The sequence below is a fragment of the Netta rufina genome, assembly GCF_964035555.1.
Source record: "Netta rufina genome assembly, chromosome: 11".
In the NCBI taxonomy this organism is placed as follows: domain Eukaryota; kingdom Metazoa; phylum Chordata; class Aves; order Anseriformes; family Anatidae; genus Netta; species Netta rufina.
The window spans coordinates 14727330-14741815 of NC_140134.1; the positions used below are offsets into that span (position 1 = coordinate 14727330).

General features: G+C 56.9%; 2 protein-coding genes across 4 annotated transcripts in view; one reads left to right on the forward strand and one right to left on the reverse strand.

Annotated features, from left to right (window-relative positions):
• Nucleotides 1-3243, reverse strand: part of ABHD2 (abhydrolase domain containing 2, acylglycerol lipase) — a 38066-nt gene extending 34823 nt beyond the window's left edge. The window contains exon 1 of the mRNA XM_084293485.1: nucleotides 3180-3243. The gene's annotated coding sequence lies outside the window, so the exon portion shown is untranslated. The remainder of the gene's footprint in view (nucleotides 1-3179) is intronic.
• The window catches only part of MFGE8 (milk fat globule EGF and factor V/VIII domain containing), a 98668-nt gene that overhangs the window by 76620 nt on the left and 7562 nt on the right, over nucleotides 1-14486 (forward strand). For 2 of the 3 annotated variants that reach the window (XM_084293707.1, XM_084293709.1), the window contains exon 1: nucleotides 13778-13923. In XM_084293707.1, the coding sequence (XP_084149833.1) occupies nucleotides 13851-13923 (73 nt within the window). In that variant the 5' untranslated portion in view covers nucleotides 13778-13850. Of the gene's footprint in view, nucleotides 1-13777; nucleotides 13924-14486 lie in introns of those variants that run through there. The other variant, XM_084293708.1, reaches the window with a different exon arrangement.

The window sequence follows — 14486 nt, forward strand, 5'->3', positions numbered from 1 at the left end:
AGAAATTAAACAATAAAGCTTTGGGGTAAAAGAACCGAATACCAGGAGGCAGGACCCGACCAACACATACTTACCCCTACTGAAAAATAATGCAGCTTTTATCAGGATGCTGATTAAAGCAAGCAGGTTCTGGTGCACCAGAGCAGCCACCAGCAACTCACACCTTGGAGAGCTCGACTGCTCTCCATCCTTCTAAGCATGAATGGGAATTTAGGGAGATTGCAGCCACACTTCTTCGGGATTTCTCTCTACCTCTTACAAGGACATTCGCTTTGTGCATCTGCTCCCTCTGGTACAAACCTTCCACACTGACATATGCCCGGCCCACACTGTGCAGAACAGGGTGTTCCAGTTAAGGGACAGCCAGATTTGAATGCCCTCGGTGTTATCTTTCTGGAACCTGCATCCTGATGCAAAGGCATCTTGGGAAGATGTAAATAAGTTTTACAGAGTATTTCTCAGCAGTAAAGCAAGTTCCCAGAGCCAGGCAGCTGCACTTCCTGGTGAATCCAGAGATACAGATGAAGACATCTGCATGCTGTAAAGTACGATGCTTCCTCCACTGCCCTGACCTCTAAGAGAGCACAGGCACAAAGATGTTTCAAGCTCTTGGTTTGTACAAAATTGCTTTAGAGAGGAGTTTTGATTATTGCTGCCCAGTGTTGGATGAGCAAAGCTGGCAGCCAGACACAATTATGTTTTATTATCAAGTCAACTGATAGAGCTGGAGAAAAGACAAGCCTCAGGGCACACAAGGCTTCCTAGAGCTGAAAGAGGCAGAGATGTCTGCCTGGCTAGGTCAGCAGCATTACCAGACAACAGGTATGTTGGGCAGGCAGGACTGTCTTCTCCATAAGAAGGTCAGACTGCCCTTGCACGCTGAAATGAAGTAAACTGCTTGGTAGCAAAGTCAATTGAGTTTAAATTTAATGTCTGAACAGTCAGATGAGTTTTATCAGTTTGTTATCTGAACTGCTTATAAGCTTAATCTTCAAGAGCCATTTAGGATGAAGTGCAAATATTTGTAGAGAAGTTGGTTTGCCACATATAGCAGCAGTTGATCTATAGCACACACCACAGAGAGCTGCTCAGAGCTGTACTCTGACACACCACAAAACAAGATCTTCCAGAGGACTCAGCAAATACAGATGCCGACTCCAACATACCAGCAAAACTTTGGAGATTTAGGCCTTTGCTGGGAAGTCCACACCAGCAGCTTCAGAGCACCAGGAGCCATTCCCAAGAAGCAGAAAAGCCAGCTTCTTTTTTCCGTGGTGGGGCAGACGACTGAGCACTTGGCCATTTCTAATCCACTAATGGCAGCATTAGTCTAGACATGTTGCAAACAAGGATCAGAGAGGTGAAGTGTATCATTAAATATTAAATTGCCAACTCACAACACAATCACAAGAAGGCACGAGAAGCCAGAACTTTCAATAATGCCAGCTAAGCTATGGATCTGGTTTGTACTTGCCAATTTTATCTGTTTTTAATGCAGCTCCCTTCTGCACCCAACTCATCACCACACTGTGGCTTGTGTGGTGTTTGACGTGCTTCACAAAGCCTGAGTACATAAGATCTGCTGGGTCTAGGTAGTGTCAGCACCCTTCAGCTAGAAATAGACACTAAAGACCTCAGCATGCAACCCCCTATTACAGACTTTGCTAAATCCTGTTGGTTTTTAACTTAATCCAAATTCCAGTGCTGCCAGCCCTGGCGCACGAAGGATGAAGAGACAAGAGGCAGAACAAGAAAGAAGAGTAACAGGACAAGGTGAATCCTGCAGCACCAAAAACATTTCCATTATCGGGTGAGGTCAGACTGCAGAAGGGTTGAATCGCTGCTCTGAAGGCACCATTTGCTATGGTACATCAAAAGACGCCTATAAATGCAGTTGAAACTTTGTGCTTGGCTAACCTCTCCATGTGCCTGTCAAGGACAAATGATGCTGTTTTGCCATCTTTCCTTCTCTCCACCACAGCCCAGAACAGTGACCATTTCACTGCGTTAATCTCTGGGTTTTCACATGACAAGTTTAATAACGCAGCTTTATGAAACGCTGGAAGCTTAAGCTGCTATTTATTCGCTGAAGAGAAAATCTAGCTTTTACAAGAGGAGCAGAACAAATTGGTTTTTAGCTTAACTTCTTCAGAAGCAGTTTTGCAAGGTGGAAAGCGTTAACCCCAACCTCCATGGCTCTCTGGAGGTCAGAGAGGGAAGAGATTGCACCTCTAGAAGAGACAGAATCCGAGGTCAGCCTCGTGCCCTGTTCAGCTAATTCACCCAGGAACACTAGGGACCTGCCAATGCAAGAGCTGAGAAATGACTGTTTTTAAGAGTAAGACATGAGAACCCAAATATTACCTCTCAGTTCTTTAATATCCTTCTTGTCCTTGCTCTAAGGAAGGCCGTGTGCCCACTGACCCAAGAGGAGGCAACAACTTATTCAAGCTGCTCTGGTGACACAAGACCTAAACGAGCATCTGGGGAAGGAGCTGAAGTGGAGACCGACGGAATAAAGATGATGCCAGTCACAAAAATCCCCACTCCAGCACAGGAAATGAGCGTTAATGGAAGAAGGTGTGGAACCGAGATATTAGGAACGCCAACAGCCCAACGCTGCCTTCTAGGAAGGCGATATCAGTGGACCGGAACATGCCAACCCCAGCAGCACCACGGACATGGCTCAAGGCGATAACCACTGATAAACGGGGCACGTAAACCACCGTGCCCCCACCGTGCCAGCCAGCTGACCAACAGCCCACGAGCGTTTACGACACGAGGAGGCAGCGATGATGTGGAAGCCACCACCAACCTGCCAGGGGCAGGCGGGGACCTTTGGAACTTACCAGAGCTGGGACAAGCGTGAAGGAAGAGCAAGAGGGAGGTGATGGATGGCTTCGGAGGCCCACCTGAGGGACGGGATCCCCCCGGGGGCAGCTGCAGGGGAACCCACCGCTCACACACCCCTTAAAAACATCAGGGCAGCCCCCAGGAGCACCAGCAGGAGCAAGTCTCCGCTTATTACACCCCGCAGCGCCACCAAGCCTCCCCCCCAGGCCCGGCGGGCCCTTAAACCCCTCCCGGGACCGAAACCGCGAGGCGCGGGGCCGGAGGAGCCCCCTCAGGTCCCCTCACGGAGCCCGGCCCCCGCTGCGGCCCTGCCGCCGCCCCCTCACCTGCAGGCCCCTGCCCAGCCGCCGCCACCGCTCCCGCCCGTCTGCGGCCGCCGCGCTGCCCGTGGCCCCTTTGCAACCGCCCTCGTCCTCCCATTGGCGGCGCCGCCCCGCTTCTCGCGCGCCCATTGGTGGAGGCGGAGGGGAGGGGGCGGGAGCTGCAGCCGCTCGGTTGCCATTGGGCGGGTGAGGAGAGGAGGGGCGGAGACCTGCGGGTTCATTGGTGGGGAGAGCCGTCAGTCAAGCCGTGATGGGCGGCCGCGGGAGGGATGGGGATGTGGGGGACTGTGGGGAGCCGCCGCCATGACAGAGTGGGGCCGGGCTGGGGCTGGAGGCAGTGGAGACCTCCAAGGGCACCTGGGCCAACTGCCCACCACCACCAGTGTCACCACCAAGCCGTGTCCCCAAGCACCACGTCCAACCTCTCCTTCAACACCCCCAGGGACGGTGCCACCACCTCCCTGCACAACCCGTCCCAGTGCCTGGCCGCTCTTTCTGACAGAAATGTCTCCTCATTTCCAGCCTCAACCTCCCCTGGTGTAACTCGAGGCCATTCCCTCAGCCCTCCCATGAGTTATCTGTGAGGAGAGCCCAGCCCCAGCTCCCCACACCTCCGTTGAGGTGGCTGTGCAGTGATGTGCTCCGTGTTGGGCTTCCAACCTGGTGGCTGCGGCTTCCCCAGGCCAGTGCATGGCCAGGGGCTCACCTCAGGGTGCCCAAGGTGTCCCTGAGGGGCGAGGAGGGCTCCTGGTCCCTCAGAGACACGGGGGAGCCGTCTGGCTGCCTCCCACAGGACGGGCGACAGCAAAATCCTCCCATCCAAAACCAGCCTGCGGGGTCAGGCACAAAAGGAAAACAAATAATAACGAAAAAAATGTCTGCAATGCGCTGTTTATCAACTTGCTCCTCTCAGCGTGTCCCAAAAGGGCAGCGCGTTGCAGTCCTAGTAGCATCAGCTGTTCCTCGCTGTGTGTTTGGTCACTTTATGTAACCGGGTGGAAAAATCCTTTCCCTGATTTCAGTCCTCTTGTCTCCCTCTGTTTACCGGCAGTTGGAGCTTCCTACGTCGAGAAAGCTTTCAGGGCGCAAGTCACATTTTCCAGAGAGCTGTGTATCTGGAGGGATGAGTAACTGCCGTGCACTGAGTCACCGCGAAGGAGGGAGCGCGGGGAAGGGCAGCACGGGGGCTGCTGAGCCGAAAAAAGGTGGGAGAGGAACAGCAGCAGTGCCTCAGGGCCTCTTCTCCCTGCTATAGGAGCGATCCCGCACCTTGAGGTCAAGCAGGAGCCGAGCTCCTTATCTTCAGCTTTTAACGAACCTCGTAAAAATGCCCAGGGTGCGTGGTGGTAATTAAACACGGCATGAACCTGGCTGGGCTGAGGTCTGCCAAGCTATGCCTGTGATCAAGCTGCAAGATAGGCTTATTAGATAAACTTCCTGTATCAGCCTCTTAACCAAGTATTTGAAGAATGTTTGGGTTTGATTACACGCAATTGCAGTCCGATTAATTCTAGTTATACCTTGTCTGCTCACCAGGCAATCTGCAGGGAAATAGGCGGTGAAGTGGTGCTGAGCCCCCAGGCAAGGCTTTTACCGTCATACCTTGAGGCTGTTGGGGATTTCTCTGGCCTGGCTATTAGCAGGGAGCTTTCTTCAGCACACCGCCACAAAGCGCAGCAAAGGAAACTCTTATCTGCCCGCTTGCTGAGAAGGAGAAGTAAAACATAGGGCGGCCTTTTGTACAGGGCTGCTCCCACGATGCTTGCCACGGTGCTGCTGGCTGCTGTGGGAGCAGCGTGTGCAGGATGTGGCCCGCAGCCAGGAGCCTGTGTCGCTCGCAATGCACAGCTCACGCTGGGGAAACGCCGTCCGAGCAGGAGCCTGAACTATCCCATCCCGTAAAGGCAGGGTTCTGGGAAGAGCTGAGCTCCGTTTCCAGCCTGCCTGCCTTGTAGGGAGACATTTGGCAGCTCCAGCCCAGCAGGTGCTTGTGTGATGTTCCTGCCCTGGAATGGGATGAGGGTGTCCAGCAGCATCCTAATGCTTCAGAGACAGGAGGATTCCTCTGATTTGTGTGGGTACTGCAAAGAAAGCCAGATGTATGTGCTGGGAACCGTAGACATGGGAAGAGCAGAGCTTTGCCTAGTGCATTGGGCAGGTGCTTAGCTCTGTACAGCAAGGCTGAGGAAAAACTGACCATAATTTTACCTCTAAAAACCCAGCAATTGGGAAGGCAGCAGGCAGAGAGAACTTGGCACAGTGCAAGGCCAGGCTGAGCCGTGCCGTGCAACACCTTGGTGACAGTGCAACGCCTTGGTGACAGTGACGTTTTATTCTTCGCATCCCTCTCTCTTTTGGCTGCTGCTGCCGTAAGGAACCGGCTCTTTTTCTGCTTCATTTCCGTTGGCCCAGCTTTTCTCCTGGTCAGCAAACTCACCGTGCACCGGCACGCTGAAGGACACCCAGGGACTTTGCACCTCTTAGGAAACCTTTCTGCTGGAGGAAACATCGGGGTGCTGATCCCAGCCAGTGCAGCAGGAGCAAAAGAGAAAACATCTCTTATGACAGGGTTTGATTGCCAGCTGAAAGTAAGCAAAGTGCCTGTCAGGGACATGTGAGCACAGAAAAGCTTTACAGATGGAAATAAAGGCAATGATTTTTCCTCTCTGCCTTCCCTGCAGCGCCTGCGAGGTACTGGCTCGGCGGCTGCAGCACTCAGCTGCTTGAGAGCCTGTCGGAGCTGGATGCACAGTGCTCTTTGGACTCTTATGTGTTTTCTGAAAATGGTGTCTAAAAGCGTAATGGGCACTTTGCTGATCTCTAAATAGACTGGCCTTCTGTCCTGAGGAGCTGACAACGTAAAGAGACAAATGCCAGCGATGGGAGAAGGGCTGCATCATGCAAGCCAGCCGTGGAGGTGGCACGTGGCCCACCTGCTCAGTATTTTTCCATCACATTCTCATTCGGTTGCTCATTGCCAACTTCCAGCTCTGTCGCCCTCCTCAAAAGCTTCTGCTCTGGGTTTATTTAGCACGCTATTTATTTCCTAATTATAGAACTTGGTGACTAACCTCTGCCTTACCGGGCTCCTGCTGTCCACCCTTTCGTCCCCTGTAGAGCAGAGGTGCCTGGTCCCTTCCTGTGGCTGAAGGCGACTTTCCGACTCTTTTTTTTCTGGTTTTCTGCCAAACCAAGAGGGCTCTGCCTGCTATCACAGGGACTGACCATTTCAGAGCAGATAGGCTGCTGCGTTCCCAAATTCTTTAGGCCAAGAGAAATGCCGCTGAGCTGAGTGTTTTACCAGGCTGTGCTCAGCCGGTTCTGTCCACAAATTCCTGACAGCCAGCTCACTGCTTTTACCCCACAGCTGCTGGCTGGGGGAAGAGGCTTTGGGAACCAAGTTCCTGGGTGCTGGGGGAGTATGGGGTCTGCCTCCTGCTTCTGGGTGCTCCGTGGCACTCAGATATTGCCTGCTTCTCCAGGCAGCCCCAGCCCTGCAGGGGAAGGCTCCTTCAGTATCTCCCTCAGCTGAATCCGTGCCACAACGCTTCCAAATTGTCCAGGGAGCCTGGCGAGGTGAAATCCCCACCAATGTGCCAAAAGCTGCCAAAAGGAGCCAGCTGCGATCCCGCTTTTTGTTTGCTGGGAGCCGTTTCTGCCCCTTTGGCACAAATTTTGGCAAATTGAGGCAAAGCTGCAGGCACGAAGAGGAGTGTTGGTGCGCAGGGGAGGCAGCGCTTGAGCAGCAGGTAGCGGGCAGGCAGATCGAGCTGGGAAGGGAGCTGCCGGAGGAGAGCAGGAGGGAAGAAAAGAACACAGCACAGCCAGGGAGATGTGTGAGCTGCTCCTGGAGCATTCCCAAGATGTCACAGCGAAGAAAGGAAGCTGTTTGTCTGCTGCTGAACTCCAAGTGGTCTGTCTGACATTTGCCATCATGCCGTGTTCCTGAGGCTGGAGTTTGGAAGGGCTATGATTATCCAGCCTCAGGAAGCCAGCCAGGGAGACTGCTAAAGCCACGCTTTTCTTTTTTTTTTTTTTTTTTGCTTTTCTTTTTTTTTTTTTTTTCAGTGCCTGCTTGTGAAATATTTTCCCTGCAGAAGCTGCGATAGAAGTAGTGCTGAATGAGTTTGCAGCCCTGCAAACTGCTCCGTGAACCGAGCGGTGGGATTGTTGGTCCCTGACAAAAAACCTGCACTTCTGTACTGCTCGGGGGGTGGGCGAGAGCCTCTTCCTAGCGAGCAGTATTTATGGAAATAAATACACAAATACACAAATAAATAAATAAATAGATAAATAAATAAATAGATAAATAAATAAATAAAGCGAGCGGAGGTGGAAGCACGGCCTCGTGCCAAAATAGTGGGGCTGGGGCTGGGCTGGGCTGGGAGGTGGGGAGCACAGCCTGCGTTCGGAGGAGGGTGGGGACAAAGAGCAAGGCTGCAGTTGTGTTTTGGGGGAAAGGGGGGTGGTGTTGGGGTGCAAAGAGCAGGAGCTTTGTTTCATGGAGGTGTAGAAAGGAAGGGGGCATGGGGGGGAGGTGGGAGTGGTGGGGAGCAAAGGAGGAAGGGGTTGGGGGTTTGGAGGCAGCGGGGAGCCAAATCTTCCACCAAATTCCCCTGAAATCCTCTGCGTCACCGCTGCTCGGGCCGCCAGGGCTGGATGTGTGGGGACACACAGGAGGCCGCCTGGCTGAGCGCTGGTGCTGGAGGTGCTCCCTGGGACCAGCAACGAGCTGCGGCCCCAGCGGAGGCTAGAGGGTGCTGTGCTGCAGGGAATGGGTGGCCTCCTCCCTCCCCGCTCAGCATCCTTCCTGGGGCAGGTACAAATCTGCGAGGTGAGGTGGAGAGCAAGGCGCTGGCCGCAGTTACCAACAACCCCGAAGGCTTTTCCAGCCTAAAACACCGGCCCCATCCGGCTTCTTGGTTATCCCCCAGGAGATGATGCTGTGTGGCTTTGTGGGTTCAGGGCCGTGGGATGCAGCAAGGGGAATTTTTGCTGTGCTGTGCGCCAGGGATGTGGCCTGCGGGCAGCTGCTGGTTGCATTTCGGGGGGTGCCGACTGCTGGTCTGTTTGTGCTGTCGTGCAGAGGGAGCAGCACAGGAGGGTTAGGCTGGGAGACGGGAAAGCAGAAGAGGACGTTGGAGAAGAGAAAAAGCGTTAAAAAGGGTGTGTGGAAAAGAAAGGAGGGGGTTGAGACAGGAGTGGGGGGAAGGAGTGAGAAAACGGGGAACAAATTAGAAGATGGAGCTGAGAATGGAAAAAAAGAGAAAAAAGAAAAAGAAAAAGAATAGAAGTAGAAGAAAGAAAACAGGAGGTGAGATGGGAGATTTCTCTGGGAGAAAACCAACCTCCCAAAGCAATCGGGGCTGATCTTGGAGCCCAGCAAAGCGCAGGGCGGGTGAGAGGCGAGGGCGGCTGCTTCGCCGGGGCCGTGTTTGTGCAGGGGCTGGCAGGCAGCTACAAGACCGGGCAAGACAGCCCTGCTGCCTGCAGGGGCCGAGGCAGTGGCATGGGACACGCGTGGAGCAGCCGTTTTGGTGCTGGAGCACTGCCCGGTGTCACAGCTGCCACCTCCACGGGTGTCAGCGCTCCCCGAGCCCCGGTAAATGCCCCGTTGGAGGCTGGCCGAAGTCAGTGGTGCGGTGGCAGTTCCCAGGGAGAAGGAGGGATGGTTGCAGAGGGTGCGTGGGGCATGACTAACAGGCCGGGTGTCTTAAAAACACATCAGTGCAAAGCTCTGGGCAGGAAGGGGGAAACGCCTCGCTGCCTGGGAGGCTTTACGAGGCTCTGGGATGAAGCTGAGCTCCAGGAAATGTGCTCCGGAGGGGCTTTTAGAAGCAGCCAGGGGGTGGGTGTACACCCCTGCCTCTCAGGATACTCTCCATCCTGCTAAGGAGGCTGTCAGTGCTAAAAAAACGTGTGTTTGCTACCCAAAACTGTATGGAGGTGCCTGCTGGGCTGTGCCTCGGGTGCGTGCTGACCCCGGGGCTGGCTGTGGGCATCCTCCACAAGGGGTTTGGACACCGGGACCAAGCAGCAGCCTGTGTCGGCGCTCACACGTGTGTCCTCCAGGAAAGCCACTTCTGGCCCAGAGTGTGTTTTCGTTTCCTTCTGAAAAGAGGAGGAGCTGCGGGAGAGGAGGAATGGAGCAGCCAAGCCGGCTCTGCTGGGCGCAGACCTCGGTGCCAGGCACCCGCGGCGCTTTCTGCTCTGGCCCTGGAGGCTGCAGCCCACAAAGCCAGGCCTCAGGAGCTCCCCACTGGCACAGAGCTCCTCCGGGAGCCACCATCCTGCCCTGGCACGGGGACACGGGTGGCTCGGGGTGGCCTCTGAGGGCCAATTTGGGCTGCAGGCCCCGTGTTTGGGGTGTGAGGCAGGGATCCGCGCTCTCCTGCTGCCACAGCCATGGAAAAAGCCCGGAGCCGTGGCAAATCTCACCCTGCCCGGCTCTGGGGGGGGATCAGAGCGAGTGGGAGGCAGAGCAGGGGGCGAGGCAGAGCCCCCACCTCCTAATTATGCTCCGAGATAGGAGATCAAAGGCAGCTGCAGGAAGGAACCAGGCCCAGGCCCGCTCACGGCTGGGAGCGGGGAGCGTGCCCTGATGAGCAGCGCCCAGCTCAACCAGCCGGTAGGACGGGTTCAAAGCTCGTTAGGGCTCATTAGGCCTCATTACGGCCGGTACATATTCATATGGCATTAGCAGCTGGGCCAGGCTGGAAGCTGCTAGGAAAGGGAGGAAGGCCCTGAGGAGGCGTGCGCTGGGAGCGCGTGCACCCAGCCGCCGGCTTGGAGCACCAAGGGGGCAGGCGGGGCTGTGCCGTGCCACAAAAACCCCGGTTATCACGGGGACGATAATCTTATCGGGCAGGCGATTTAGCGTTTCGTGTCAGGGCTTGGTGGGGGCTCCAGGGGAAGAGCAAACAGCTCGGCCTGCGTGCCCCCAGCATCGGGGTCACCCACGCCGCCGGTCGATGCGCGGTTTCGATCGCGCGTTGCGGCACAGCTCCATCAGTTCAGCACGGCCTCGGTGCCTCTGCCCCTCGGGCACGGAGCAGGCACGCAGGGCTGGGGTGTGCCTCTGGGATGGGGGAAATAATTGAGCCTGTCCTCGCCCCCAGCTCCTCCAGCCATCAGTTTCTCATGCATAGATGAAGGCCCACCTTTGCTGTCGGACGCAGTGTGCCTAAATCCTGGAGGACTGCAAAGCACTCGAATTCGGAGAAGGGGTTATATAAAGGTGCTTATTTTAAGCACCTTACACAGACACGCCAGCTCTAATCTGGGTCTAATCTTGTTTATGGAGGTTAGAGCAGAGTTAAACTGGCGGGGATCTCATCTGAGCCCTGACACGATCAGCGGTGGGAGCTGAGCAGAACTGAGGGGGGTGCTGCCCTTTGCCTCCTTCCTTTTAACTCACGAGGCTTTTCATACCCCGAAGGGAACTCGTGAAGAGCTCTCCATGCCCCGAGGACGTTCAGTGTCTAGGTTTCTTCAGAGAGCCCTGAAATTCCCAGTACCTAAGCGTTAGCATCCTTGTAAAGCCCGCTTTACAGAAACCGCTGACCTTTTCGTGGAAAGGGCAGAGGATTTGGAAAGCTTTTCTTCTTCTAGAAAATAAACAGAGGAGGCGAGCCAGAAGTTGGGATTGGCCTGGCTGTGGATGTCCTCGGCAGCCATCGGAAACCATGAGCTGGCACCCAGGCGGGCGCTGACGACGTCGGGGCAGACGGGGCTGCGGGAGGCTCGAGGTGCTGGCAGCGAGCGCCGGGTTATCCTGGTTAGCAGGATTAGGATTAGGGCTGGGGCTTAATCCCCTGAGACGGCGCTGCAGATTGCTTGTCCCTGCTGTTCGGAGGGGCAGAGGCTTCATCCCCCGGGGCCGGAAAGCTTCCCAGGACCCGTGCTGTGGCCTGAGCCACAACTTTGCAGGGAGCTGCTCTAGGAAAGGGCTGAGCTCGGTGCTGGGGCGAGGGAGGAAAACCACATCAGGAATCCCTCCTGGGTGTAACGCTGCCCTGCTCCCCAGATAAACCTAAACCATTCAACTGCTTTATGGAGGGATTGCTGAAACAATAGGGTGTCCGCCCACGCGAAGATCCACACGGGGAGGGTCTCTGATGGGGGGGAAAGGTCCCGTGGGTCAGAGGGGATTGCCTGTGCACGGGGTGGTGAGGAGGAGTGCGAAACCCCAGCGATAACAGCGTGACCCCTGCAAATGTATCAGCCCTCAGCCGAAACCCGAGGGGTTTATGGCCCGGGAGCTGGCTGGGAGCTTGAGCAAGGGGAAGGCCGGGGATTGTCAAGGGGAAACAACTTTGGCTGAGTTTGGAAATAAAGAGGATTGCACCACAGGAGCACGCAGCCGCTGGGGCGCAGGGCACTGGCTATCTGCACGGCTCAGAAAGAGTTACAGCGCTGCTCGGCTTGGAAGGTCTCCACGCAGAAGAAACCAAGCCCAGTGGTAAATCCTGCTATAACAAGGCCTAAATAGTCCCTGCAGAAGGCAGTGAAATTACGCCTGACCTTCGACCTACCAAACTCTTTCAAGTAGAGCCATCCCTTGCGAAAACTTGGCGGCTGTGCGCAGCTGGGGCGTGGTGAGCGCATGGGGGGCTCTCTCCGCTCCCCGCAGCTTCCCTGGGCTTCACAGGTTGCTTCTCTCTCCTTCGATAGCCAGGATCTTCCAGCACGGCACCTTTCCAGCCCCAGGTGCCCCCTGCCCTCTCTGGGATCCCTCCATCCCCTTCAAGGAGCCCCTGGTGCTGCCGGGACAGAGGGGTCCCGCGGAGAGCAGAGCTCCGGCTGCCTCCCCCGTCTCTGTTTTTAATATCCTTTCCCATGCGTGTCAGTAGGGACAGCGGCGTTTATGCCCCAGGGGCCAGGAGGAAAACATTCCGCTTTCCATTTTTAGACAGGCTGCTGGTTTTTCTGGAGCTCCTTCTGGGACACATCCAGACGGTCACCCCTCAGAAGGCAAAACAAACCCCCTTGGCCCAGTTGCCTGCGTCCGGGCCTGGGAACCTTGCCCCGTGCTCCCCTCCCGACCTTGTTTTCCGCTGAACACAATAGCAGTAATTACCCTGAGGCTGAAGGGTTATTCGAAAGCAAGCCCCGTGTCTTGTCCACTCTCTCCTTTCCAGCTGCTGTTTTTCCTTTCGTCACGGTGAAGCGCTCGCTGGCGTTTCCATCAATAACTGATGGAAATTCCACCGCCGAGCTTGGCCGTGAGAGACGTGCGTGCTGCCTGCCTTCCTCACGCCCCGGTGCTCCGGGGAGACGTTCAAGGGGTTTATTTAGGAGGGTGGGCAAGCTCCCTGTGCGTGGGGCAGCGCTTGGCTGCACCTCACAGGAGGCACGGGCACCGCTGTGTCCAAGGGATGGGGATGGAGCAGGGATGGAAAACGAGGTGGAACGGCTGATCAAAGGGCACGGCACGTGTCCGGGCTGCTGAGCTCGCTGCCGGCTGAGCTTGCCGTGTTGCCAGAGCCAGAAATGGAGCAAGACTCGGGAAGAGTCAACATGTAACGGTGGGCAGCAGCAGGACTATCTGCAGCAGATTAGTTAATACTAAAACAGAGGGTTTTGCAAGAGGAGATAAGGTCAACTTCATGGTTAGGGGGGGTAGGAGTAGATTTCCAGTGCGGAGGCAAATGATCCTGCATATTTTTACTGTGTGGTTTCCTGTACCCTCTTCAGAAGTGTTTGCTGCTGAATGTGAATTCAGCCTGAGCGTGCTTGAGCCCCACAGTTCCTGCCTTCCAGGGCAGAGCTCCCCACGTGGCACCAGCTCCGGAGAGCACGGCTGGGCTTCTCCAGCACGGCCTCCCCTGGGGTGCAGGCTGGACAACGCTCAAAGAGGGTCTTGTTCGTGGCTGAGCCAACAGACGTGTGGTGCTGTGCTCTGGGGCTGTCCCCGGCCTGGCTGCAGGCTGCTCCAGAGGAAACTGGGCTCCTCGGGCTGATTGTGCGTGGTGCTGTGGGGTGCGCCCGGAGCTCCAACGTGCCCTGGGGGAGCGCACCCAGGGAGAAGCCCACCCAGGGAGAGAAAATGTAGCCTGAGCGGGCAGCCCGTGTGCTGAGTGCTCCCCGTGCACTCTGAGTGTGCTCTTCATGCAGCCTGAGTGTGCACACTGTGCTGAGCGTGCTCCCCATGCACTGAGTGTGCTCCCCATGCACCCTGAGCGTGCACCCCATGCAGAGTGTGCACCCTGTGCACTCCTGAGTGTGCATCTACGCACCCTGAGTGTGCTCCCCGTGCACTGAGTGTGCACTTCATGCACCCTGAGTGTGCTCTCCACGCACTGAGCGTGCACCCTGAGCGTGCACCCCATGCACTCTGAGCGTGCACCCTGTGCCGAGTGTGCCCCCCACGCCCCCTATGCGCGCCCCCACACCCCCGGCGCGCACACCCCGAGCGCGCTCATTAGCGCCTCGCTTCCTGCTTACTAATTAACCACCTCCAGCTTTGAAGCCGGCCCCGTGGGCAGCGGCGGCAGGGCTCGGAGGGGCCGTGCCGTGCCGGGCCGGTCCCACCCCGGGGGCGGGCGGCGGAGCACGTGAGGCCGAGCCGAGCCGTGCCGAGCCGTGCGGGGCCACCCCGAGCCACTCCCCGCCCCGAGCCCCGCGGCGGAGCGGAGCAGGAGCGGAGCAGCTCGGCACGGCTCGGCACGCAGCATGGAGCCAGCAAGGCGGTGGCGAGCGCTGCTCCTGCTGGGGCTGGGGCTCTCGCTGCTGCTGGTGGTGGCCGGTGAGTGCCGGGGGTGCCGGGGGTGCGCGCAGCCCCCGCGGGAGCGCAGGGGCCGGGTGGGACGAGCTCGGGGCCGCGGCTCGCTCCTGGCTGCCAAGCCGAGCCGAGCTGGGCCGTGCCGTGCTTTGGGGCTGAGATAAGCGGGTAAACAGCTTCCCTGGGAGCGGCCGGCACGGCACGGCAAGGCACCGGGAGGCGTGGGGAGAGGCAGCTCCTTCTGGGTCACCGTGGGGTGGGTGACCCCAAAAGGGTGACCCCTAAGGGTTACCGTGGGGTGGGTGAGCCTAAAAGGGTGACTCCGAAATGGTGATCCCAAAAGGGTGACCCCAAAGGTTGGCCCCAAAAGGTGACCCCAAAGGGACGGGGGTGAGCAGGGAGCAGGGGAGTGAAGCCCATGCGCAGGAGGGCGCCCGCTCGGCCCTCCCCAGGCAGCCCTGACCTGACCCCCCCCAGCCCCGCCGGTTTTCGGAGGATGTTATTTTTGCCTTCCGGCCAGCCTGTGGGCTCACATAAGCAAACATTTCCAAAAGCGGTGCCTGAGCTTCGTTGCCTTGGTTCCTGGC